Source organism: Carassius auratus, chromosome 10, assembly GCF_003368295.1.
Source record: "Carassius auratus strain Wakin chromosome 10, ASM336829v1, whole genome shotgun sequence".
In the NCBI taxonomy this organism is placed as follows: Eukaryota; Metazoa; Chordata; class Actinopteri; order Cypriniformes; family Cyprinidae; genus Carassius; species Carassius auratus.
In genome coordinates, this window is record NC_039252.1 from 14,455,055 (window position 1) to 14,481,342 (window position 26,288).

A 26,288-nucleotide genomic window follows, 5' to 3' on the forward strand; every position below is an offset into this window, starting at 1 on the left:
TCAAAACGGTGCATGAACGTGAACATCAAAAATCAAAGTCAAACGCAAACCAGACAAGTAACAAACAGAAGTAAAAAATTTATTGCAGTATTTGTTCCTCCACACATGCTGGGGGTCCCTCGTCCCACTCTGGGGTGTAGAGACCCAAACCCTGACCCAATACATCAAAATCTACATTTACAAAAAAAAAACCTCCCTTCCATGTAGGCGACAGATACTGCATGCTCTGCTTTCAACTGAATAAATTATGTCCAGGAGACTCCATTTTACAGCACAAAAAGAAGTAGAACATAAAGCAGAGGAGATGTTTAAAAGTTTATTTCCCTGGAAACTGAGCTAAGCTAAAGAAATCCATCCGGTGCTAGGTTAAACTCCAAGGTCACTTTATTAAGAACATCAACAGACTAATTTCCAACATTCACTTTAGGTTTATTTCTTTAAACAGATTTTTTTTTTTCGTCAGAGATATAAACATTTTTTGTTTCTGTTTTGTGTTAAACTATGATACAGTGGAGGGGGAAAAAAAATTCAAACAACCAAGTTGCTGCACAACAGCGAAGGAGCTCTGTTTCTTTCTTTTCCGTTTAACTTAAAAGATGTACAGGAAACACATCTACACTTTTAAAATCGTCGTTCTTTAATTCGACCAGTTCCTGCCTTGGATCTTAAAACCTGTGAGTCTGTAGTACTCATTTCTCTCCGACTTCAGTTTACAAAACGTTAAATCCTGATGAAGTTTGGCTGCTGAGAGTCTGTTGGGTGTAACAGTTCCAGAGTTATTATAGATTTAATTAGCTGGAAGTTCCTTCCTTGGCTGCGTACAGTGAACGTAAAGTCTGCACTACTTTGTTGGACAGTTTGTGTGCGCTTGTCAAGGCAATTTTCTTGTAAATAATGTCAGACTCCTTTATAGTGTCCACCCAAGGCACCAGTTTACGTCCGTCGCGTTTCTTGGCCTCCGCCCAGGTGCCCGAGTACGAGCCGGCCATCCATCGAATGCTGTAGCCTGTGCTTGTCTTCTGAATAACGCGTGCTATCTGCGGCCGGTCCTTGTACTTGGGGCAGCAGATAGCGATGACGTCCATGGCTTCTACAGTTTCGTTCATGTGACCTGATGCCTCTGCGGAATCTCCGCCTTTTCTGGATTTCCGTGACGACTAGAAGGGAACAAAGACATGGCGTTTTAAAATGTCAGTAACGTTAGCCATTAAGAGTCAAATTTTCAAAAAGCTGAATCGGCTTTCTTACCCCAGGAGCCTTTTCTTCCACATCACTGTCGTCGTCGTATGAGTCAGCAGCATTATTCTTGGGGCTGGAGCCTCCTAGTAGAGCAGTGATGGCTTTATTTCTGGCTTGGAGACTGGCTGAAGCATCCCCTTCCTCATCTTCCTCATCTGGGTCCAAGTGCTCCATCAGTACCTTAAACTGTGGAATAAAACATTTAGAGATAGTCAGTTTGAAGAGCTGTTTGTGTCGATGTTTTTTTATTCATATATTAAATTGTCTTCAATTTGTATTTTAGTATTATTTATATGCTACATTAATTAATATGTTGAACTATCTTTTTATATATATATATATATATATATATATATATATATATATATATATATATATATATATATATATATAGCCAGCTTTCATTTTAAATAGAAAAGAATAGCCAATATTTTTCCAACCTATAAAAAAATATATATTATTTTTTTCACAAATTTATATTTTATTCAGGCTATATTTCAGTTAATGGAAATTACTTCAATATACTGTTTTCAATTGCACATATTAAATTATTACCACTCTTCTTTGTCTTTTAATTAAAAAACATTAATGATTATTAATACTTAAAATGGGATGATATTAATTGTAATTAATTATTAAAGAAATAGCATGCCCTGATTAAATGCCTGGAGAAAAAAACCCAACAAAACATTAAAAAAAAATTCCAAGTTATTTTACAGCAAATAAATGAATAGAAAAATGAACAGTTGATAAAAAGACTGAAAAAAAAATATATAATAATACAAATATTATTATATATATATATATATATATATATACACACACACATACATACATACATATACACACATATCTTTATTTTTATTTTTTTAAAATCTAAAACTCATTTAACCTGTCATTATTACACATTATTATGAATACAAGTAAATAAATAAAGAGAATCAGAATGTTTACATCTAAATACTGTCTGACGACTCTCCTCTTGACATCGTAAGTGAGATCTGCATTGGACATGTTGTTCGTCAGGTAGTCCAGTGTCTGCCGTGGGTTAAAATGCACATTGGCCTTCCTGTTTACAGCCTTATCATAAACCTTTGCAGATTCCGTAGGTGAGTACTTCTGAATTTTACTGCAGGAAGAGACAAAGGGGTATTTGTTATGGAGCCAGTGACCATTAACCCATTACATCAGTAATGTGTTTGGACCAGTGGGTACAGCTCACCTGTCAGAGAAGCCGTAGAGGTTCTTAAGGTGCTGCTTGAGCATCAGGAGCAGCAAGATGCCCTGAGAGGCATTGGCAAAATCCAATAAGGGCTCGGGGTTGTCAGGTAACCGCAGCATGACCTTGTCTACGTCCTCCAAGTCGAGGTCTGAATCGGAGTCAGAGTTCACTGGAGCGGATCGTCTGTGTTTCTTGGGCCGACGGATGACATCATCGCTGCTATCACTATCACTGCTGCTTCCTCTGCTACTCTCATCCTCGTCCTCTGAGCCATATTTTTTCCCTCTTTTTTTCTTCTTCTCCCGTGGTCTAGGCTCTTTTAGCAGAGACTGTAATACAAGGCAAGATTGTTAGAAAACTCAATGTCAGCTCTCAAAAAAAAAAAAAAAAAGCAACACACCTCTTTGAAAGACTGCAGCAGGTTGCTGCCTGACACTGATAGTGTAATGTCTACATGGTGCATGATGAACATCGGCTCTTCCTGACTCTGATATGGGAAGCAGGCAAGATTGTCTGCAATATACAGCAGCATGTTCACGTCTGACTTCTGTATGGGAAGAAAACAAAACGGCATATTACAAGAAACAAAGGCCACTGACAAAATGCTGTATAAACTGTGGCTACAGAAGATAATAATCAACAGAGTGACATATAATGCAAAACATTAAAAACACTGACCGTGCTGTCATCAAACAGGTTGAGCAGTGAGATGAGGAAAGCCCTGCGGTGTTGTCTGTTTCCGCGCACCATGGTGTAGAGGTGAGAGCAAAGAGCAGCGCTTGTCTCATCCTGTCGGAAACCCCTGATCACTATGTCCTTTGAATCCACGATGGCTTGCTGCACCTGATAGGACATCTTCATCCCTGCCACAGCCTTCATCTGTTTGGATGGCATATGTTGACATGGTTATTTTAGTATAACTGACATAGTATAACTGAGTATAACATACATATTTACATACATTATTTGCACTATTCATATTTTGCACAGACTGCACATGGTTACAGCCATTCCACTATAAACTGTCTAAAGTTGTTACTGTACAAGCACCGTAAACTATTTCTACAAAAAATATCATTGCACTGCTGTTATTTTGCATATAATACATTGTTCAACAATACTTTTGCACACTCATCCAACTGTATTTATTACCACTGTTCTCACGTTCCTGCTATTCATAATGTATATATAATCCTTCATTGCTCTGTTCACAATGTACATACAATCCCTACATTGCATTCATATTTATATTCTGTATATACTCTGAACAATACTGTATATAGCAACTCCACTGTACATTCTGTATATCATAGCTTTACTTACTCTGCACTTTTATGTATGTAAAACACTATATTCTTGCACTTCTGGTTAGATGCTAATATATATATATATATATATATATATATATTTTTTTTTTTTTTTTAAATCAGTTGTAACAGTAGCAACAGCTGTAAGGATTTTTCATTTCTAATTGTTCATTTGTTTTTAAATTAATTAACTTTTATTTCAGGTAACATTTGTTTTATGGTTTTAGCCTAATGCACATAACATTTCTTGCAGCATCATACATGACAGACGCATGTTAGTAATCCACTTACGTGAATGAATCCTGTGTATTTCTTATCGATCTCCACCAGCTGTTGATCAGCTTTATTCCTCATATTGGGTTCCGAGTCGGTTCCCATTGCGATAAGATACGGAACGCACTGATGGAAGAGGAAAGAAGCCAGTTAAGCTAAAGGCTCTTTCATACCGGCTTTAGGAGAGTTTGTGCACTGGATCTGTACCTGTACAGGATGAATGAGGCCTTGGCTGAGCGTCAGAGTAATTACACTGAGGGCAAAGTGCCTAACACTGGACTGCGTGTGGAAAAAGCTCTCCAACACCTGCTTGAGGTAGAGCTGCATGATAGAACTGCTCATGCCAGATGAGATGTCACCCATCTCCTTCAGGTCCTCCTGCTTAGACATCTTCTTCCCTGAAAAGACCAAAGACAAAGAATGAGAATAAAAATATCTGACAGGCAAGCTACTTACCAAGTAACAGATGCATTGAACCCAGACAAGAACATCCTTTATAAATCAAACTCACACTCCCTGTCGGCTTCCTGCATGCGCGAGTCTTCCTCCTGCAGATATGTCTGCAGGTTCTTTAGCACCTGGATCTTCAGATTCAATGACGTTTTCCTGTCAGCCAGGAGGCAGTTGTAGAGGTTTTTCACATCTGAAGCAAACATTAGCCCTGGGTGCTGGATGAACAGGAAGCCTGGAGAACCAAGAGATCATGTTTTTGTGAAAAGGTGAAAACGAGACATGTAATGATTATGGAATGGAGCAAATATTTACCTAGACCAATGATGGCCTTGGTCTGCACCTCCTCATCCTCATTTTTAGTGAAACACAGCAGCAGCTCCAGCACTTTGTCCTTTATGACCACCTGAAAGAGAACACGATCATTAGCCAGACAGGAAAACCTCATAATTTACATTATAGGGCCATGAAGACATTTTCATATTGTGACATTATGCTTAAATGACATTTCATGTCATCAACAAGTTAATTACTATAATATTTATAAATTAAATAATTAAATGATATGAATGAATACATTTGACTACTCAGTCCAACTGATCTATTAAAAATAGATGTCTATTTTTTATGCATAATATATTTCTTGTCATATACGATTAATAATACATATATATATATACACAGTACAGACCAAAAGTTTGGAAACATTACTATTTTTAATGTTTTTGAAAGAAGTTTCTTCTGCTCATCAAGCCTGCATTTATTTGATCAAAAATACAGAAAAAAATGTAATATTGTGATATATTAATTATATAATTATATAATTGTTTTTAAATTGATTATACTTTAAATTATCATTTATTTCTGTGATGCAAAACTGAATTTTTAGGATCATTATCACATGATCCTTTAGAAATCATTCTAATATGATGATTCATTATCAAAGTTGGAAACAGCTCTGCTGCTTAATATTTTTTCAGAACATGTGATACTTTTTTAGGATACTTTGATGAATAAAAAGTAAAAAAAAAAAAAAAAAAGCTATGTTTTAAAAATATTAATATTTTGTAATAACAATATACACTACTGGTCAGTAATTTGGGGTCAGTAATTTTTTTTCTTTCTTTTTTCTTTTCTTTTTTTCTTTCTTTTATTCAGCAAGGATGTGTTAAATTGATAAAAAGTGAAGGTAAATTTCACTTTTTGGTGAGATGGTAGTGGATAGTAAAGAAAATATATTATTAGAATATAAATTATTATACATTTATTTTATTTTATTTTGAATAAATGCAGTTCTTTTTAACCTTTTATTCATCAAATATATTAGACAGCAGAACTGTTTCCAACACTCATAATAAATCAGAATATTAGAATGATTTCTAAAGGATCATGTGATAGACTGGATGTTACATGTGACACTGAAGGCTGGAGTAATGATGCTGAAAATGCCGCTTTGCATCACAGGAATAAATTATTTTTTAAAAGTATATTCAAATAGAAATCTATTATTTTAAGTTGTAATAATATTTCACAATATTACAGTTTTTTCTGTATTTTTGATCAAATAAATGCAGGCTTGATGAGCAGAAGAAAACTCTTTCAAAAACATTAAAAAATAGTAATGTTTCCAAACTTTTGGTCTGGTTTGTATATATATATGTATATATATATATATATATATATATATATATATATGTATATATATATATATATATATATATATATATATATATATATATATATATATATATATATATATATATATAAAAAAAACTCTGGATAAAAGCGTCTGCTAAATGCGTAAATTACATTTTAATTTAATATATATATATATATATATATATATATATATATATATATATATATATATATATATGAATGTGACTAGTCTATGCTGTACTTAAAACTTGTCTATGTTTATTAATGAATACAAATTTTTCCTTGGATTTAAGACTTTTAAAATCAGGAGATCATCAGGATCTCACCTTATTACTGCCTTTGAACTCCTCTAGGTCAAAGTCGAAGTGTCGGCACAGTGCACCCACAGTGAAGAGTGAACGCAGCAGAGCGGGTTTATTAGAGACCAGTACAGTGCTGTTGGGGTCTTCCTGATGCTGCATCTTCAGCTTGTTTAGTGCTCCTTCACATGAAAGAAGAAGATTTTCAGACTGATTAACACTCTCAGGATCATAGAAGAGCAAAAGACTCCTGACAGACATTGAAATTTACTCACCATAGTATCGGTTGAAACAAGACCACACAAATTTGTAGTTATGGGTGACCTTATTGACAACCGCACCAAGACAACTCACGCAGTGCTGCACAACCTGCAGGAAACAAGGCAGATGGCACCATGAAGCTGTTGACACACAAACCGCTGGACACCATAGCCGCTGATACTCGCTCTCCAACTGACCGTCATGCCGTATTTGATGATGAGTTTCATCAGGTCTTCTTCGATGGTGGTGAGGAAGTTTTCACTCGGATGGTCCATCAAAGGAATCACGAGCTCCAGGATTTTAGCAACATTACAGATCACCATAAAATCACTCTGAGTCTGTAGGGACATAATGAGCACAAGAAGCACCTTCACTCTCTGGCCTCTAGATGGCAGCATAACACCATTTATTGCAATACATTCCCATACCACATACTCACATTACACTTTGTGGTCAGGTATGGCTGCATAGTCATGGCATGTTTCACCATCAGCTGGGGTCGGATCTTGCTAAACAGGTACAACGTGGTGATACATGCCACTAGGCGACTGGATGTCAACCCTTTATTCTCACAGTCTGCAAAACAAAAAAATAACTTGCCAAAGGTTCAATTAAGGTAAATCCTTTGGTTCATAATTCAATACACTTCATACCAGCGAGAGACTCCTCGTATTTCAGAATATGATCCACGAGACTGTCCACCAGCTGAGCACAAGCCTTCCTGGCCGGTTTGTACGAGGCATCCTCTTCTGACTTTAGCAGCTGTGACAAGACAGATTCTGTTAATTTTTGTTTTGATTTTACCTGAAAAATATAATTTATTCCAGTTCACACTTCCTCTGGGGCTAATTCCATGTTCAGTTCAATCCAGAAAGTCAGAATTTACAACTTCCTACTTTGGTAAAGCGCAACAGAATGAATTTGACCTTTACAACCTTTTAAGGAACTATCCCAGATCTAAATGCACTCCTAAGCATTGGAAAGGCAAATCCAAATCGTCCTTGAACTATAGATGGGCAACTTACATTCTGAAGGAGCTGTTCGAACCAGTCGTAACCGGAATCCCTGCATGCAGCGACCTGAGAGACAATGATTCACGTCAAGAGGGGCATAATGTGACCTTAAACGTGTATTAAAGCACATGTCCTGAGGGTCAGATTTTTGCCCACTCTGCAGATCCTTACCACGTCTGTGATGTTGAGTATCTTGCGAGTCATGGCCTCTTTATCATGATTAGGTGTTGGAGTGAACCAGAGCTTCTGAAATGTCTCATTTACCAATTTCTGAATAAGAAATAGAAAAAATAAACTAGTTATAACAACTACAAAATAAAAAAAAAAGTTGTCCCCTAAATAATGTATATTTTTTATTTGACAACTAGTTTATAGAGTAAATAAACTTCTTTAGCACTGTGTTTAGTAATTTCCAAAGAAAATGCATGTACAAAACCAATCATGTACTTCAATGTTAAGTACACAGATTACAGATCTGAAAAGAGAAAAAGGCAACTAACCTTGATGCCTTCTTCGTCATTGACCCTCCTGATCATCTTTACACACATCTCTGTGATCTTGTTGAAGGTGGGCTGCTCCAGACAGATGTCCCGCAGGATTTTAATAACTCTCTTCCTCACACTGATGCCTGTGTCCTGCAGAAAACATTTGCCAGCTCAAATCAGCATACATGATGCATTCAAAGCAATCAGTTTCCACTGCTAGCTGGAAATAAAAGCACGCGTTAAATTTACAATAATTGCTACAACCGAGAACAAAGATCATACTAACTGCTATTAAAAATACATCAAACAAGCTATCAAGAAAATCTGGTACGGACAAGGGACAAATCAATATATCCAGAATACAGACAAATATATATAGAAAGAAAAGCACAAACCAGGATGCGCTCGATCAGCATGTCGTAATACTGTTCAGTTAGCTGTGGTCGACTCAGTACGAAGCGTCCCAGCAGCTCTACCGCAGCTTCTCTCACGCTGGTGGAGTTGTCCATCAGTCGGCCATGAACTCCCCGCTGCATGTCCGACTAAACCAGAAAAGGCAAATGAGAATTCAAAATATGCAAACGAGGACATTAAAAAGCTGAGGTTTTTTTGGGAACTGCTCTCACCCGTGCCAGAATGCTCGGATCCACTGCAACCACTTCAGAAAGACATTTCATCGCTTTGGTTCTCACCGCGATGGCACTTTCACCGAGGACTCTCAAAATCTACAGACGCAAATGGGGAGATGTAATACCGATATGCAAATACAAAGAAATATGCTGAGAGATGAAATGACCTCTAACCTGTGTCAGATAAATGTCAAAGCTCTGTGCAAACGGCCTCATGGAGGCCAGATATCGCACAATAAGACACGAGTCCTCATAGTCGACAGTATCCGAGTTTACCCTGTGAGAAAACATATAGCAGATCTCAAAACGTTTCTAGGCATATAGCTTGTTTTTTTGGGTGAACTATCCCTTTAATAAAGTTACAAATGTGTGCTGTTTGTACCTCAGTGAGCTGAATTTCGATGCCGAGGTCTTGATAACAGACCGGAGGAACTTCTTGCGTGCTTCGGCTTTCTGCAAGATCTCACTAGTGGTCTCGACGTCCCTTGCATGGTGCGTCCCATCGGACGAGTCGTCGTCCCTCTGACTCTGTGATTTCATGGCTTTCTCTGTCTCAGTGCTGGAGTCCCTGAACCACTGCGCGATGTAGAACTTCCGTGCAAACTTTTGGAAATGAAGACATCAGAACAACATTAAAACCTCCAGAGATTCTTGGGGCTTTTTTTTTCTTGTTACAATAATATGCCTGAATTTTCTCACCAATAGTGACGGGTCAGTCTCTACGTTCTCATCCAGGTAACCCAGGAGAGCCTTCTGCAGCTGCTGAATCTCATCGCCACCTGAGCTCTGTGAAACACAAACTGGCATGACTTTCTTTCAGGCCATGAGGGATTCATACATGTGTTGGGGCAGACTCTGCTGTTTACCTCTCCCAGGATGCGGTTGATTGAACGCTGGTCCATTGTGCTGGTGACAGCATCTTTGCGAAGACGCGCAGCCACTGTGCCCAGATAATCCAAAGAAGCCACTCTCAAAGCCATCTCCGTCTGCTTATTACTGAATTGATGAACCTACCACGAGAAACCAGAGCATTGTGTGAGTTTCCAATAATGTAACGGTGCACATTCTACCGGTGAAGTATCAATCTGAAACTCACCAGCAGCCTTCCCAGAAGGCTCAGCAGCAGCTCTGCAGCCGGCCAATCAGGTTTATTCACTGTGGAGAGTAGATCCTTAACAAAGTTCTCAAACAGTGGCCTGTAGTCATCCTCCCCTTGCTTACTACCACACCTGAAATTGAGACAAAAATTTATTAAATAAACATAACAGTGCAACTTCATTTCTAAGAATGACAAGGTTTTTCTTGAAAGAAAAATTAATTGTAGCAGATATCTAGATGCATATATACAGATCATCTGCTGCTCAACCCTTCGCAGTAATATTATTCAGTACTGTCCCTGTCAAACAAATGCCCCTCCCGCAGAATGATTTACAAGTAAATTAAATAAATAAATTCAAACATTTAGAGACGTAGTATAAATTGTCCTGAGATGGCACGGTTAAGCCCATTTGAAAAGCATCAGATGAGAGTAAAACAGGTATTTCCTGAGACAGTGTGCATTCTTAGCTTACATACATCATGTAGAAAAAAAGATGCATTACTGATCCCAGAAGGACAACAAATATAAATGACTCCAAAGCTAATTTTTCCCCAATATAAATGGGTTTGAAATGTGTGGGTTGGAATGATGTCAGGGGCTTTTCTTACTTTTTGAGGAAAACGGAGAGGAAGTTTTGTGCTGTCCTCATTGCAGTCTCATACGAGTTTGTGATTAATACATCCTTATCAACCTGCAAAAAATGTAATAACTTTATTAAATAAGCCTAAAAAAAACTCAAACGTTCTTGGAGAGCACTTTTTTAAGGAAGAGACTTGCAATCACATATCGTTAGCTCATAACTCTTACCTTTCTGTCATTATCATCATCAGAGTCCTTATCAGAAGGTAGATGGACCACACACTGAATGAGCTGCAGAACCAGCGCAGTCACCATCTGAATGTACATGGGCTCCCCATCCACATCACTGCTGTTCAATCTGCACACAGATTATAGTCAACACACATGCTTAAACTGTGCCCTTAACAGCTGGACCAGACCAGACTGCAGCATTTACCGGAAATTCCTCAAGTTTCTCTTGCTGGTTGGCAGTCTGGCAAGAGAGGTGAAGATCTCCTCCAGGATCAGCTGCCTGTGCTTCTCGTATCTAGAAAACACCTGGAAATTGCACAACACATCAATGTTAGATGTAGTTAGCGTAGCAAAGCATAGCATAAATAAAGCTGAACTGCACTGATACTTACAGCCGTCACTAGTTTAATGACACAAAGCTGCAGCTCACTCACATTCTCAACAAAGAATGGAGTGATTCCTAGAGACGAGATCTGTAGCGAGAGAGAGAGAGAGATACACAAGTGCAGATTTATTTAATTTGCCAATGGAAATAAAACATGAAATGAAAACCGACTACATTTACATTCTAAATTCAAGTTTCCTGTTATGTTCTGCTTGATTCATTGGTGCACAAAATGTGTCTTCATATTATTTTGCAAAAATGAAATCACTTGCTCCACCTGTAAAACCACTTTGCTTTTCATAACGGCGAGGGCTGACTGCAGCAAAGAACAAGATAATTTTATTGAGATGCAGCAGTAGCAGCCAGGTGTCAGACTCTCACCTGAAGGATGGTCGTGTCAGTCAACAGCTGAATCTCCAAGAGTTCAGATAGGTTACTGATAATGTCACAAACTTTGTTGTAGAGCATGACAGTAACCCTCTGCTTGTGCGTTGAGCACTTTGCTCGCTTGGCTTTTGAGCTTAGTGTTCCACCTGAAACAGAGCAAGAACAGACATCATTTGGACAATTGTCGTGATGAAAGCATACAACAATAATAATAATGTTCCTATTATTAAATGTGTATATTATTAAAATGACAAATCAAATGCTATTGTACTGTAAAATAAACAAGAATTTATTAATAATAATTTTCTGAATTTTTTTGAAAAAGATTTTTATAAGACAACATTAAAATTGAAATACATGCATTTTAAATGTATTTGAAAAAGCAGCCTTTTTTTTCTCTAAATTTGACACGATTCATGCGGCTCATTTAACAGACTTCAAGCATACCAGTTTAGTATACTAAAAGTACAACTGCATGGTATTTTTATTAAAGCTGCGGTATGTAACTTTTGACGCTCTAGCGGTTAATAAACAGAACTGCTCGCGTCTTGCGGAAGAACATTGTAGCCGGAGCTACTTCTCTCTGTTTATGTCTATGAAGAATCACAAAGGTACTGGGTTACTCCGCTGCGGTATGCCCGAAACAACCTAAAATAGTCCGAATATAAACACTTATTATAGTTGCACCCTAGTGATTCAGGACAAGCCAAAAACACGGTTTGGAAAATGGATTCATGGTGTCAAGGAGCCAGAGGAGCTTGATTTTTTCACAGATTATCTGTCTCATATTCTACTGTCAGGACATAATGACAGGTTTAATAAATATGTAAAAAAAAATTTTTTTTTACAAAAGTTCCCTACAGCACCTTTAATTACATAAATATGCAAATGTATTTGTAGTATACCAAGCATTTTAGTATATTTATTTTTCACAAGCATAATAAAGTTTCAATCCAGAATGTAAGCAATTTGATAACTTCACAGTCACTCTAAGTATATTTTATAATTAGGGACCAATGAGATCTCATGGTTGGGATAAAAATATAAAGCAAGCAACAGACAACTTGTCGTTTAACACTTTGTTGCCCTACCTGGTAAGGATAAAAACTCAAGTTAGCATGGAAGGGAAAGGATCTTATAGGTTAGGACACTGTTTTAATTGTCCAAAACTGACCGCCATGAGGGTCCACCCTGTAGACGGGGTCATACTGCGGGTACAGTGTGTTCTGTAGATGAAACTTGGTGTACTGCACGACCCTCTCGATAACATCCTCAATGTAAACGGCCTTCCGCATTCGTGCTGAGGTCATGATGTGAAGAGCCGTCAGACAAGCATCAGCAGATTTGGTGACACGTTCCATGATGAGGTCACGCCACAAACGCTCCTCATCGTCCCTGTCGTTGGCCTAAAATCACAAGAACAGGGAACCTATCAGTGAGAGTCAACGGCAGAGCAATTCTGCCAATAGAAACTACAATGATTCTTACATGATTCATGAGGGTGGAGAGCTTTGCACCATCCTGGATATTTTTTTCCAAAATACTCTGGACCTTCACCATCTTATCAGATGGAATCTGAGGATAAAAGCAGTTAGCATTAAAAGATCAGGTGCTGATGTGTCCTGTCTCTTGAGCCTGGTCTCAATCTCTCCTGTTGACAGAGGTGTACCCACCTTATGCATGATGCCCATAGCCTTTATTTTGGCTGATTCACTGCTCAACTCCGACAGCTGGTGTTTTCCGAGGAGCAGCTCCTGAGGAATCTCGTCATCATCTGCATTCATTAAATCAATTACTGTCAAACTTGCAGAGGCATTTCAATACAGCAGGATCTGAAATAATTTGAACATGTCAAATGTGATAATCTCTGCACGCTTGCGCATTTACCTAACAATGTCAAGTCCACGTCTTCAAGGTTTTCAAGAATGTTGTCAACACTGGTGGAAAATCTCTTGAACGTGGAGGAGTCCATCAATTCTGTGGAGCACAAGTTGGATTACTTAAGATCCCAGCATTTCTGAGTGTTCAACGCTGATTACAGACTGAAAACATACCATCTTCAGTCAGTTTGGGCTCATAGGCTTTCCTCTTTTTCTGCTTTTCCTTCTTCAACTTTCTGGCGACTATTGTTGGAGGATGTCAAAGGTCACAATTATTCGGTTTCCACACTTCAAACCATTTGAGCAGCAATACAGCTGATAATGTGTATAACTGGTCACTTACGATCACTCAGGCTGGGAGGGGGTGAATCTTCATCGGAGTCCACAGGACTACATCCTTTGTATCGACTGCCTGAACTTCTCCGATGATCTCCAGAACCCCTCCGGTCCTTTTCTTCATATTCCCATGTTTTGTCTTTGCCCTTTTTCGAACGCTTTGGGGGCACTAAAAGCCAGGAAGATTAACAATTTTAACGGAAAAGCAACTTAAAATCTATCTCAACTCCAAGTAATTAAGCAGAGGAGATGTGAAAATTAAAATTCTGTCATTAATTACTCACCTCATATCATTCCAAACCTTTAAGATCTTCATTCATCTTTGGAACATAAATTGAGATATTTCTGATGGATTCCATAGACAGCAAGGATCCTAACACGATCAAGGCTCAGAAACGTAGCAAGGACATTGTTAAAGTAATATGTGATATCAGTGGTTCAACTGTTATTTTACGAAGTTATGTAAATACATTTTGTGCACAAAGAAAACAAAAATAACTTTATTCAACAATTTGTTTCCACCTCGTCACCCTATAGCGACATTTTGGAGACTATCACATGCATAAACAACGTGCAACGTATGTGCATGGATACATTGTTTATGTTCAGATCAAAGCTCAAACAATGTAAACAATGTATCAACGTTGCATATGTTGTTTATGTATGTGAACTGTTGAATAAACTCATTATTTTTGTACTCCTATTCTCATAGCTTCACGAATTACGGTTGAACCACCTTGCTACATTTCTAAACCTTGATCGTGTTAGGATTTTTGCTGTCTATGGGAAGGTCAGAGAGCTCTCGGAATCATTCAAAATTATCTTAATTTGTGTTCCGAAGATGAACAAAGTCTTACGGCTTTAGAACGATACGAGGGTGATTAATTAAATGACAAGAATTTTCATTTTTGGGTTAACTATCCCATTAAAGCCAACAGAAATAGGAAGGCTAAAAGTGAACCACAATACGGTTTGCAGTTAATGTGAATGCAAAATGGATGTGAACTAACTGCATTCTGTGGGAATAGTCTGTTTATAAGTAACACCAACTAAACCAAAGCATTGCTTTCCATTTCGTTTTTTTTAAATGAGATTGATAGTAAAAACCTGATTCGTATCCAGCAGGCACATCAAGTGTGAAAACAACATTAGATTCAGTATATTTACTTACGTTCTACAGAGCTACTGTCATCATCTGAACTGACTTCAGCATACTTGGGCTTATCATTTGTGGAGCTGCGTCTGCGTTTATTCATTTTCACCCTCTCACACAGTGGCATACGGGAATCCATCTCTGCCACATGCACATGATGAAGAAGTTCCATTAACACTGAATCCTTGAAGCCCCTCTACAGAGAGGGCTACTCAAAATCTTCAAATGTATATTTAGACAGTCTGCCAAATCTGTGTACAATAAAAAAACAAAAAAAAACAAAACAAAACAAACCTCACTGGTCATGAAAACGGGACTTACCTCCAAATTTTCCATAAGATGACCTGCTCTTGCTCGACTTGCTGCGTGAATTACTGATCAACTTCTGGACCTCATCAATGGAAAGTTTCTTCAGAACAACAACAGGCTTGGCGCCCTTATTAAGGTCCTCCACCAGGTCCAGTTTTTCTAATTTCACAAGTGGCTCGGAAAACAGCTCTCGTCGCATTTCCTGTATCACATTACCATCTTTGTCCCGTTTCAACTTGGGAATGACAAAGTTTTTTAATGCACTTGATTTGCCCCCCAGTAGGTAGTTGGGAAATTCTGCTGTTTTACTGTCCGAGGACGGAGGCTTGTGTCCATCAAGTCGGTTCTTCTCTCCACTCCGTTTCTCGTCTTTGCTGTTGGGAGTTTTGTGGACTGACCGTTCAGGTTTTGTTCGGGATTCTGCTCCACTACGAGGTTCCTGCTTTACCCGTGGACTGTCAGGACGAGAGCGCTGCTCAGGAGACCTCTTGTCCCGCACCTCTGTTGTTTCTGTGTGCCGTTTCTTTTCTTGGTCTCGATCCTTGTCCTTATCTTTGTCCCGGACCCTCTCCCGTTCCTTGTCCTGATCTTTTTCTCGTTCCTTGTGCCTATCTTTTACGCGCTCCTTGTTTCGATCTTTCTCCCGCTCCTTGTCCCGATCTTTTACCCGCTCCTTGTCCCGATTTTTAACACGCTCCTTGTCCCGTTCTTTCTCCCGATCTTTTTCTCGCACCTTGTCCTTATCTTTCTCTCGCACCTTGTCCCGATCTTTCTCTCGCAGCTTGTCCGGGTCTTTCTCCTGCTCCTTGTCCCGTACCTTGTCTCGATCTTTCTCCTGCTCCTTGTCCCGCACCTTGTCTCGATCTTTCTCCTGCTCCTTGTCCCGCACCTTGTCTCGATCTTTCTCTCGCTCTTTGTCTCGATTTTCCTCTTCCTTTTCCCATTCTTGGTCCCGATCTATGTCCCTGTTGTGCTCTACCCGGCTGGACTTCGATGTGTCTGGTCGTCGGACTTTGGGGCCTTCATTTTCCCGAAATTTTTGCCTCTCCTCTTTGCTCTCTCGAGTCGAATCCGACCGTCCTTCCTGTTTTCTGGGAGTTTCATGACCTTTTCCCTCAGTCCTCACTTTGTCAGGTTTACCGTCATGTCTGTGCTTGGAGGGATCAGATTTCTTTTCCGAACTGACTTTGTTGGAGATCTCTCGGCGGTTCTCGTGCTTGTGTTTGGGAGTTTCTGGTCGTCCATCTGAAGCAGTTTTCTGTGGCGTAGTTTCCACCCGTTGCTTGATGACTTCTGGACGACCATCTAGAGTCCTCTGTGTCTCTCCATCTGTCTTTGATTTGAGCCGCAAGACCCCGGTGGAATCAGAGCCATCTTCTGGCCAGCGCTGGGCCTCTGTTGCAGGGACAGGACAGGAGTCCACTGGGCCTTCCACCCTGCCTGCCTGCTGCAGGTCTATACTGACCATCAAGGCAGGCCGACTGGCTCCGTTACTAGCTGCACAAGCCTCTTGAGGTACCAGTTTGTTCCCAGCATTGCATCCGCCACCCATGGCAGGTGTTCCAGATGCGCCCACGGTGCCCGCAGCTCCTGGTTCCTGAGGGTACGAATCCTGCTTTCTCTTCTTCAGAGGTTTATCTGCGGAGTAAGAATCATACAGGTAAGAAGCAGTATTCAACACATTTACATTTTCATCTACAAATAAGTGGAGTATGCAGTTGCTTGAATGTACTGAGTGGGTGCCAGAACATTGCTAACAGTTATAGTTAGCATGTAACACCTTCACAAGCATGCATGTCAAGTGACAACTGGAAAATAAACACAACCTTTATCTTGAACTTCCTTAGAGCAGCGTTCCCGTTCTATAGCGGATTCCCTCTCAATCCTTTCGATCTCAGCAAGAGCATCCATCTCCGCCTCGTCATAGGGGGTCCCACTAACTACCCCAGGTTGCTTGGCTGCAAGTGCCCCGGTGTTCTGTAGTACAGGGACTTGCTGGTAGGCTGACTGTTCACCCGAAAGACATTGTCCTGCAGAGAGCCGTTCCTGGGGGTTACGGTGGTATGGTAATCTATTGCACGATAGTTCATTCTCAGCATCTGAGCCATGCTCTACTGCCGACAATGGCTCAGATGACTGCTCAATCTCAGAAGACTTCACTCGAGACAACTTTATTGTTAGCTTTGTGGAGTCTTTAGTGGGTGAGCTGACGATGTCGTACATGGCACCTTTACCCCCCTCATCTTTCATTAACTTTTTTTGCTTCTTTTTCCGTTCGGGAGAGTCCAACAGGAGGTCAGGAGCAGCATCTCTTGGGGAGGAGTAGGGTGGAGGAGACTGAAGAATCAAGGGCGGCCGAGATCCAACTAAAATTTAACCAACATAAAATAGAAAAATCATACTTCTGTGTAAATCAGCAATATAGCAACAGAATTAACCAGTTTGTCAGAGTTTGGTTGGTTTAATCTCTGCATAATTGCACATCCACGTTACTCTCCATATCCATATGTTAAGTCTGACATTATGAGTGCAAATACTTCATAAGATGCCAAGAGTAAACAACATCTTCATACAGAAATTACAGTTAACCAGATAGTGATTCATCTTTCATGAATTCATCTTTCGTGAAATCTATTCTTAAATGAAAAAAGTAGAGGGTTGGGCCCGGAAACAGTACTTCTTACATCACTTCTTAACAATAGGATAGTATTAGTTTCGCATAGCGGCTTGTCTCTGAATAAATTTCCTTGGGAGAACAACAAGTGAACAATACAATACATACTATACGTACATAGCATATGTGTAAAGGGTGTATGCTGAAAGTGACAATAAGAAATTAAACCGTGAATATGGCATTATCTCAAAATTACAGTACACTGCCAGTAGTAAAGACTGTGGTACTTACACTGAAGCCGCAAACTAAGCTGAAGTACAATTTTTAAAATAAAGACCAGTAGGGCCTAAAAGCATACCCAACCAAAAAATGGTGTAGATACAAAAATTTAGATTCAGTCTACCTTTTGGAGTTCCTTCACTTCCAGCAGGGGAGCAGACGGAGCGTACAGGAAAAGAGGCGTTTCTCATAGCGGGGTCACTATCCTGTAAAAACACAGACAACATAGGTTGAAAATGTGCTGTTACTACAGGTCGAGGCCCAATCAAATAAAACCTTGGAGGTAGAAATATATGTAGGTTTAAAAAAAAAAAAAACATTTGTTGGCAAACACTCACATCATTTCCAAGTCTCTGGACGATGCTGATGTACTCATCGCTGGAGCAATTCCTCGCATTATGGTTGGAGTTACCCGACACTTGACAGGAGACCTTGTTGTCATGGATGTTCCTCATGCCAACAGGAACTATCGGACTAGATACAGATACTGCAACACACACACAAAAAAAACATGTTATTAAATGCCTTATTTTTACTTTTAATAATCAGCAGTCATTTTTCACAATAAGAACAAGAATGTGCGTTACAAAAATTAAATACACATTTCAGTTTTTGATTTTAACAGCAAGGAATGGTTTTCAGTCATATGATTCAGCAAGGGACATGGATAAAAGAAGATTCACTAAGAACCAACCCTATTAAAACCACTTTTCCTTGAGCCTTGAGGTGTTTTAAGACTACAGATACTAAAAAAACGGTGACAATCCTCTTGAGGTTCTCTTCAGAGAGGAGAGCAGGGACTCACCTTGCTGGATCTGTTGGTGCTGAGGGTAGCTGTACTGCATGTAGCTTGCGGGGCTCTGTGGTGCATACGGGCTGGGCACTGGGCTGTTCTGCTGGGGCATGTACCTGGTACCAGAGCCCGCCTGAGGTTGAACATAGCGGCTGTTGAGTAAGAGCAGAACTGGTCAGTATACAGACTGGAAATGGAACCAGATTTTTCAGCATATTTTAATTACTTCAATCACATTATATCCCGTTCAAAAGGTATGCTGTTTGCCCCTTACCTATCTAACCCAAATAAAAAGTAAACTGGAACAGTACCTGGGAGGGCTCGGAGTTATGGTGGTTTGCTGGTAGTTTGACGCCGGACTTCCATGCATCGAATTCTGAGGCATCTTATACGGTGATATCATTGGCTGTTGCATTAAACCTTCAAACCAAACAATAAAGCGTGTCAACAAATTATGATTTAAAATGTTGACTGCGTGGCGAATGACATGGCAAATCAAGCTCATATTTGCCATACTGTCTGACTAGAACTCCAATTAAATAGATTAGTTTTAACTCAGTTAGCAATAAAATAATGTTGTGCAATATGTGACCCAAATGTACATTTCAATTCAAATGTAATACTTACAATATTTGCAAATATACACCACCGTTCAAAAGTTTATGGTCCGCAATTTTTTTTTATTAATTAGTTAATTAAATGTTGTTGTTTTTTCCAGCAAGGATGCATTAAATTGATAAAAACTGACAGTGACTTAAAAAAACTGACAAAACTTACAAATGTATATTTCATTTAATCCAAATTAAATTAAATATTATTTTATAATATTACAATTTTTACTATATGTTTGATCATAAGAGACTATATTCAGGAAAAAAACAATTCTTGCTGATCCCAAACTTTTGAACAGTAGTGCAAGCCCAGAGATCGAAAGGATTGAGAGAAGTTTCAAATGCATTTGGATTTCATACATCACACATTACCACTAATTAACACTAGCTACAGTCTGGAAGCTACAAAAAATGGGATTTCTAATTCAGGGAGCTTAAACAGAGATCACAGAATAAAAGCGTGCCCAGACTAAACAGCTTTATTTCTGCAGTTTCTCCTTACCGCCCTGAACCCCGTATCGGGTGGGCGTACTTTTCTCCCTGAAGACATTGGGGTTCCTGGACAGCACCGTCTGTAGCAGTAGAGGCACATCTCCTTCCGGGTCATCACTGCCCATGTTGTCCTTCAGCTCTCTGCATGTAAACCCAAAAGACTGAATGAGAGGCACAGATATTTTACATATCATGTAAAATAACCACATTTGTCGAGGATGCACTGAAGGAAGGAGTCCGAGTTGAGATACCCACATGTGCTCGGTGGACACCTGGTTGAGGCTGTGAGCCAGCTGGGACACAAGAGCGTCATCCCGCCGGGACAGCAGACAGCTGACCTCCTCAGCGATCCTCCCATTATAAAGCAGGCTTTTAGTGGTGGTGGCAGGTAGAGGGGAAGGGAGAGGCAGTTGATTTAACACTGAGAAATAAACACACAAAAAATGAGTAATCACAAGAGGAGGCATGAAATATTTCACTCATTTCTTCGTGACATCCCGTTTCGATCCAGTCACAAAGAAAATCATTGCCCGTACAAATCAAGTCCAAGTCCTATCGATTTAAAAGGTATGAACAAACATTTAATCAACATCTTCGATAGCCAATCAAAAGAGGGCATTCATCAGTATATATCATCTGGATGACTATTTACACCGATTTTGAATGTACACCAATTAATTTTAACAACCAAAGAGAAATCAATAGTACTTTAAATAAATGTGTTTATCTGTGTATGACAAAAAGACACTTTATCATGCATTAGGGTAGTCTCCCTCTTATGGTGGCCACTATGTTCAAGTCAAATGATAAGCTTGATGGTACTCCTATTATCTGATAATGACAAATTTTGGATTATTTACTTTACATTCCTAACTGTGTTTAAGAGATACAGTGAGTATAAATAATTTGTTAAGGGAGGTTTGTTATACTTACGGTCAGTGAGGCTTGCGATCCCAGCGAGAGTGGTGATAGGAACATGAGGCATATCCCCATTCATGCTGAAGAAGGGCAGGGCGCTCGCGTGGATGCACTGGTCGCTCAGTGTCGCTGCTCACTGATCCACCTTTACATCTTTCGCTGCAAGAGGAAGAAAAGGACAGGATGACATCATCATCATCATCATCGTCATTCAGTATTATGAGAAGTTTCTTTTCTGACATATGGAAACAATAGCACCTTATTGCACTAAAAATACTTTTTAAGTGCTATGCTGCTAGGAAACCAGAGAACAGTGCAAATCAAGTTATTACAATTCTGATGACACTTGTTTTTATTTACTTCATCGTGCCACTTTAGTTTAATATTTCATAAAGAAGGTTCGTTTTGTGTTTCAAGCTTTTTTTTCTTTTTTGTATACTACCATTAAAAAAAAAATCTTATATACTTTTATTCAACAAGGATACATTCGTTTAATCAAAAGTTGCAATCTTACAAAAGATTTATATTTTAAATGCTGTCTTTCCATTCATCAAATAATCCTGAAAAAGGGCTTCCATAAAAAAAACTAAGCAATACAGACATTGATCATGTGACACTGAAGCCTGGAGTAAGGATGCTGAAAATTCAGTTTTGCCATCCAAATAATTAATTAAGTTTTAAAATATATTAATATATAAAAGTAATTTTAAACTGTAATTATATTTCATAATATTACTGTTTGTACAGTATTACTGACCAAATATGAGCAGCCTTTGTGCATATAAGACTGCTTTTAACATTTAAGAAAAATCTTACCAACCCTAGACTTTAGGTCTAACTAGTTTTGCCTCCATAATAGAAATGATAACTTTGCAAACATCAAGTTTTCCTTATAGCATTCCCACTAGATTCAAAATAACCCAGTGTTTTAATAAACATGACACTGATTGCTAGCACTGACATCTGGAAATCTGGAATGTAAAACATTAAAAACAACCCCAAAAATTTAGCCATAATTATAAAAACAAAAACCTTAATTTTAAACTTACCATATGCATTATGCACAGAACAAAAGAGGCACCAAGCAAGGCCAAAACTACACGCGCATCTGCTCATCAAATGGGCTTTATTTTGTAGTTGCCCCTCCCCCCATGCATCTAAAACTGCCTGCACTCCTCTAGGAGGGCTTCCCATCAGGCAGTGGGACAGGCTGCAGGAGACACGGTCCTGTTGAAACAGGAGGGTCTTCCCCAGACGGTTGCAACAAATTTGGAAAAACCAAGAGTTTGGCTTCAGCTGCTCAAGGGCCAATCGTTTCCTCCAGCAAACCAGGCTCAGTGAGACTCCAACATCAGCTCCAAAACATAAAAGACGAGCAGCTGCCTGTGGATGCCCTGCATTTTACTGCTACAAGAACAACTGGAAGCGGTGGAATGGAGGAAACATTCAGAAAATACTTGAGATGAAACAAAACAATACTTGAGATGAATTGCATTTTCTGTTTATGATAATGGCCTATGTAAACAAGAATAGAAATTGAACAATATTATAATTGTTTTTTGTTGTTGATGTTGTTGTTTTTAAAAACCATTACTGATTGTTTTTAAAATGATTAAAAAAAAAAAAAAAATTCAGGGCTATTTTATTATTATTAATATTACTATTATTAATTGAAACAACGTTTTTGACATACAAACATTTTATTATTATTATTATTATTATCAAAATAATGATTATTATTACAATTAACAATATTAATATTCATTGAATTGAATTCTCAATTAATATCATGTACGTAATATATTTATTATTAAATTAAATTTATTATTAATCGTAATAATAGTATTACGCAATTGTAATCATTATTATTTTTGATATTATTATAATGCACACACAAAAAAAAGAATGAATATTGTTATTTACATTTAGAGATTATTTGGAGAATACACACTTCTAGTGAACCTTCTGAATGAACCTTTACCATTCAAGAACTTTTAATATAATACAATTGTATATAAACAGTACGACTAAGAATTTGCTGAATAATCCACTAATTCTACAAGTGGTTCTGGCAGGCGGTAAACGCTAATTGATGGACACAATTACACAATATTCAGGCCATAATTACACAACAACAAATCAAAAATGGACTATACATGGTGCAACACAAATATAGATGAGCAGCGGTAGACAGAGCTTTCACATACACACAGTTTTTGGACAACACACATAAACCAGTATAGCTCAAACTTGATTGATACTCCCAACCAAACAGATCCTGACCAGTTCTCTCTCTCTCTATTTCACTATCTAGTTTGGGTGACTCATCATGGTGCCTTATTGACTGACTAGACAAGTCTAATAAAGAAACAAAACCAGGAAAAGTGCTACTGTGAATACAGCTACTTGTTATTACACAAACATTTTTCCAAGTAAAAATGAAAAACAACAGGAACAAATGTACAGCAAAAGCATCAAATTATGTTGAACTGGCAAATCATTTAAAGTTAATCTTAGGACAAGCTCCATCATGTCTGTTTATTTAAGGTAAATAAATAAATTAAATATAGGTCTCCTGTATGAAATCTCACTCCCAGATTACAGCCACAGCTCAATGTTTCTGCAGCACCAGCTGCTCCAATAAAACACCACAGCAATTTAAACCAACAAATCTGACAGTCTTGTCATTAACGCGAGCGGCTTCAACTGTAATCCCTTCTCAGAATCTACCGTTATGAAGACAGAATATTGTCAACGAACACAGGGCTTTAAATTTACTTAAGTTTTTTGTTCTGTGCACGTTTTGGATATCAACTGCTAAAGCTAACTGAATCCTAACAGCTTTTCATTCTTCAATCAATCATTTGTTAATTCAATCAATCTTTAGCAGCCTTAAGAACGCTTTCAAACTCAAACTGCATTTTTAAAGCCAATAAAGCCTCAAAACTTTGTTTTAAAATATAAAAAATAAAAGATTTATTTTAAAAATAACTGTTTAGATGGGAGTTATTGAAAGTTTTTGTTTTATAAAAGATTGATCATTTTATTCTGTTCTTTAGAAACACATATGAGCATTATACATGTTTACAATATTTGTGTGTATTACTATTCTGACTATAACTTCATAATTTCATATTTACATTATAAAATGAAAATTATGCTGAGCTGCAAGTAAAACCCTTCTGCATAATAGTTATGAATTTTTGCATGCCAGGATTATTCAATACAAGAGTAGAGTGTATTGTTTGCTCTTTATTTTGACAGATTCTCAAAGGTTTGCTATAATTAGATATTGTGGATCTCATTAATAAAACTATTCTGATGTCTAATAAATTCAGCTTTAAGAAGGGAGTATTGTTTATTCTGATGAATAGTTCATTGGGTTTATTATTAAATCTAGATGGTTATGATATTGTTTACTGAGCAAAATGCTAAATAAGAGGAGAGTTTTGGTTTATTCTCACAAAAGGCTAATAAGAAATGCTTAAAATGACTATTGTTTATACTCTGATGGCTATTAAGTTTTGTTCGAACATGAGAGCATTGTTCATAATGATTTCTAGTTAATATGGATTGTTCTGATATGATTTTGTGTACTCTGACAGATCCTGGAAACGGTTTAACTCTAAAAGCACAGCATTGTTTACTCTGATGGAAGGTGAATGAGGTTTACTCTGAGAGGACAGTATTGTTTACTCTGGTCTGCGGATCTGCAGGCCTGTATTACTCTTATCTCCAGGCTTCAGGTTCAGCTGCACACCTGCATCTCCAGATGAACCCCCTGGACCGGCTGAGTCCGTTTAAACGGCCCTTTTTTGGCCTTCGTTCGCGAACCATCCGAACCGCGGATTCGCCTGCGGGCCCGCACCGAGCTAACGCGAATGCTAACGCGGAGCAACGGCTGCACAACACCGATAACCTTTTGGAAAGTCCGAAGCAGTCCCACCCCGAGAACGGGCTACTGTGCTTCCCCGCTCGGAACCAGCGAAACGGCCCGTCGCATTTACCTGAGGCTCTGTTGTTGAAAGGTGAAGGTGGAGGGTTCGGGCTCGCTGTGTCCCTCTCACAACAATAATCCGGGTCGCACCGCTTCCTCTCACTGCGAACATGAAGACGGACTGGAGGCGGTCATTCCTCTCGTAGGCGCCCGCGGAAGCTCGCACTTTACTCCGAACGATGGCAGAAAAAGATTCGGTGCTGAGAGGCTCCTGGGCGCTCATAAAAGAATCCACACAGACTCCCTCTCTCTCTCGCAGAACAAAATGCCGACCGGAAGCACTGCTGCAGGAATGACTCCCTCCATCGGCGCCGAACCAACCAGCAGCGACCCGCCGACTTCCGCTGCCTGCTCTCCTCCCCTTCCCTCCTTCTTCCATCCGCCGCTTCCCGTCCTCTCCTCGATCATCGTCCACTCTGTTTCCTTCTCCCTCCTCTCTTCTTTTTCTCCTCATTCACGCTTTTGCTTTCTAGTAATCATTAAATGTGTATAAATAAAGTGGAGGCTTATTAGGAAAATACACTTTTTTATTTGAGGCAATATGCTACAGAAAAACCATTGAACGCAGCCAGTCAGGGATTTTGGGTTGTTTTGCTTAAGACACATAAAGGTGTTTAATTTATTAAGTTAGATTTGTTTGCTTCTGTAGATTTCGATTACAATGCAATAAAAGCACGTTCTCTAAATTTTTTTTCATGCATTGAGCCAGACATCACTTCAGCAGCATTTATATACAGAAGTTTTTTAACATATACATTTGTCCATATATCATTCTCCTGATTTATATTAAAAAAAATTTAAGGAATCTGGGTTCAAGTACATTTCAGACTTTTGTTCAGGAAATATATGCAAATTAGTGCTTTTTAATAAGATAATGCATAATTTGCATATTTAAACATAACAGGAAACTTTAAATGCACATATCAATTAAAAGATGTATAAACAAATTACCATAAAATAAGAATGTTTATTATTTTAATAATAATATTAACGTAGATACTACACGAATATTTGACAATTATATTGTACCAATGTGTTTTTGTTCACGTACGCCAGCTCAACTGCGCCCTCTCACGGTACTACACTAGAAATATCCGTGATGTAAATAAATATGTTATGCAAGTAAATATGACTTCTGTAATTTCGGTATAGGCATATACTTTAAACTCGTAACTATTAAACATTTGAACCTGGAAAAACGATGCATTTTACTGAACACCTGCTGACTTTTTGTGACAACAAGACGTCAAGACATATTGTCATACTGAATGGGACAAACTGTCAAAATGGAACCTGCAACTAAATAACATCTACATGCTTTGTAGCACAATTAAACATTACAACTTTTATTGAACAGCAAAACTGTAAAAAGGTAATGCACAAAAATT

General features: G+C 38.5%; 1 protein-coding gene across 3 annotated transcripts; it reads right to left on the reverse strand.

Annotated features, from left to right (window-relative positions):
• Positions 1–63: 63 nt before the first annotated feature.
• Positions 64–25,247, reverse strand: nipblb (NIPBL cohesin loading factor b). Of its 3 annotated transcripts, XM_026273912.1 has the most exons (48): positions 24,911–25,247; positions 20,919–21,062; positions 20,241–20,406; positions 19,996–20,126; positions 19,194–19,302; positions 18,895–19,034; positions 18,428–18,576; positions 18,214–18,295; positions 17,023–17,562; positions 15,768–16,834; positions 15,209–15,731; positions 14,906–15,028; positions 13,742–13,903; positions 13,573–13,641; positions 13,406–13,495; positions 13,192–13,292; positions 13,007–13,093; positions 12,693–12,924; positions 11,513–11,664; positions 11,139–11,219; positions 10,952–11,052; positions 10,744–10,873; positions 10,545–10,627; positions 9,934–10,066; positions 9,704–9,847; positions 9,537–9,623; positions 9,220–9,440; positions 9,012–9,114; positions 8,835–8,933; positions 8,604–8,750; positions 8,224–8,358; positions 7,895–7,993; positions 7,736–7,789; positions 7,364–7,472; positions 7,150–7,286; positions 6,908–7,048; positions 6,725–6,818; positions 6,477–6,631; positions 4,807–4,897; positions 4,553–4,726; positions 4,249–4,439; positions 4,060–4,167; positions 3,140–3,340; positions 2,862–3,008; positions 2,462–2,790; positions 2,194–2,368; positions 1,249–1,425; positions 64–1,157 (listed from the first exon to the last, which is right to left on the reverse strand). In XM_026273912.1, the coding sequence occupies exons 2-48, from the start codon at positions 20,980–20,982 to the stop codon at positions 792–794; spliced, it is 8,199 nt and encodes a 2,732-aa protein (XP_026129697.1). In that variant the 5' UTR covers positions 20,983–21,062; positions 24,911–25,247; the 3' UTR covers positions 64–791. The 3 variants fall into 3 exon arrangements, with proteins under 3 accessions (XP_026129697.1, XP_026129696.1, XP_026129695.1); XM_026273911.1 differs by having other exon boundaries at positions 367–1,157; positions 15,209–16,834; positions 20,026–20,126; XM_026273910.1 differs by having other exon boundaries at positions 367–1,157; positions 15,209–16,834.
• Positions 25,248–26,288: the final 1,041 nt, after the last annotated feature.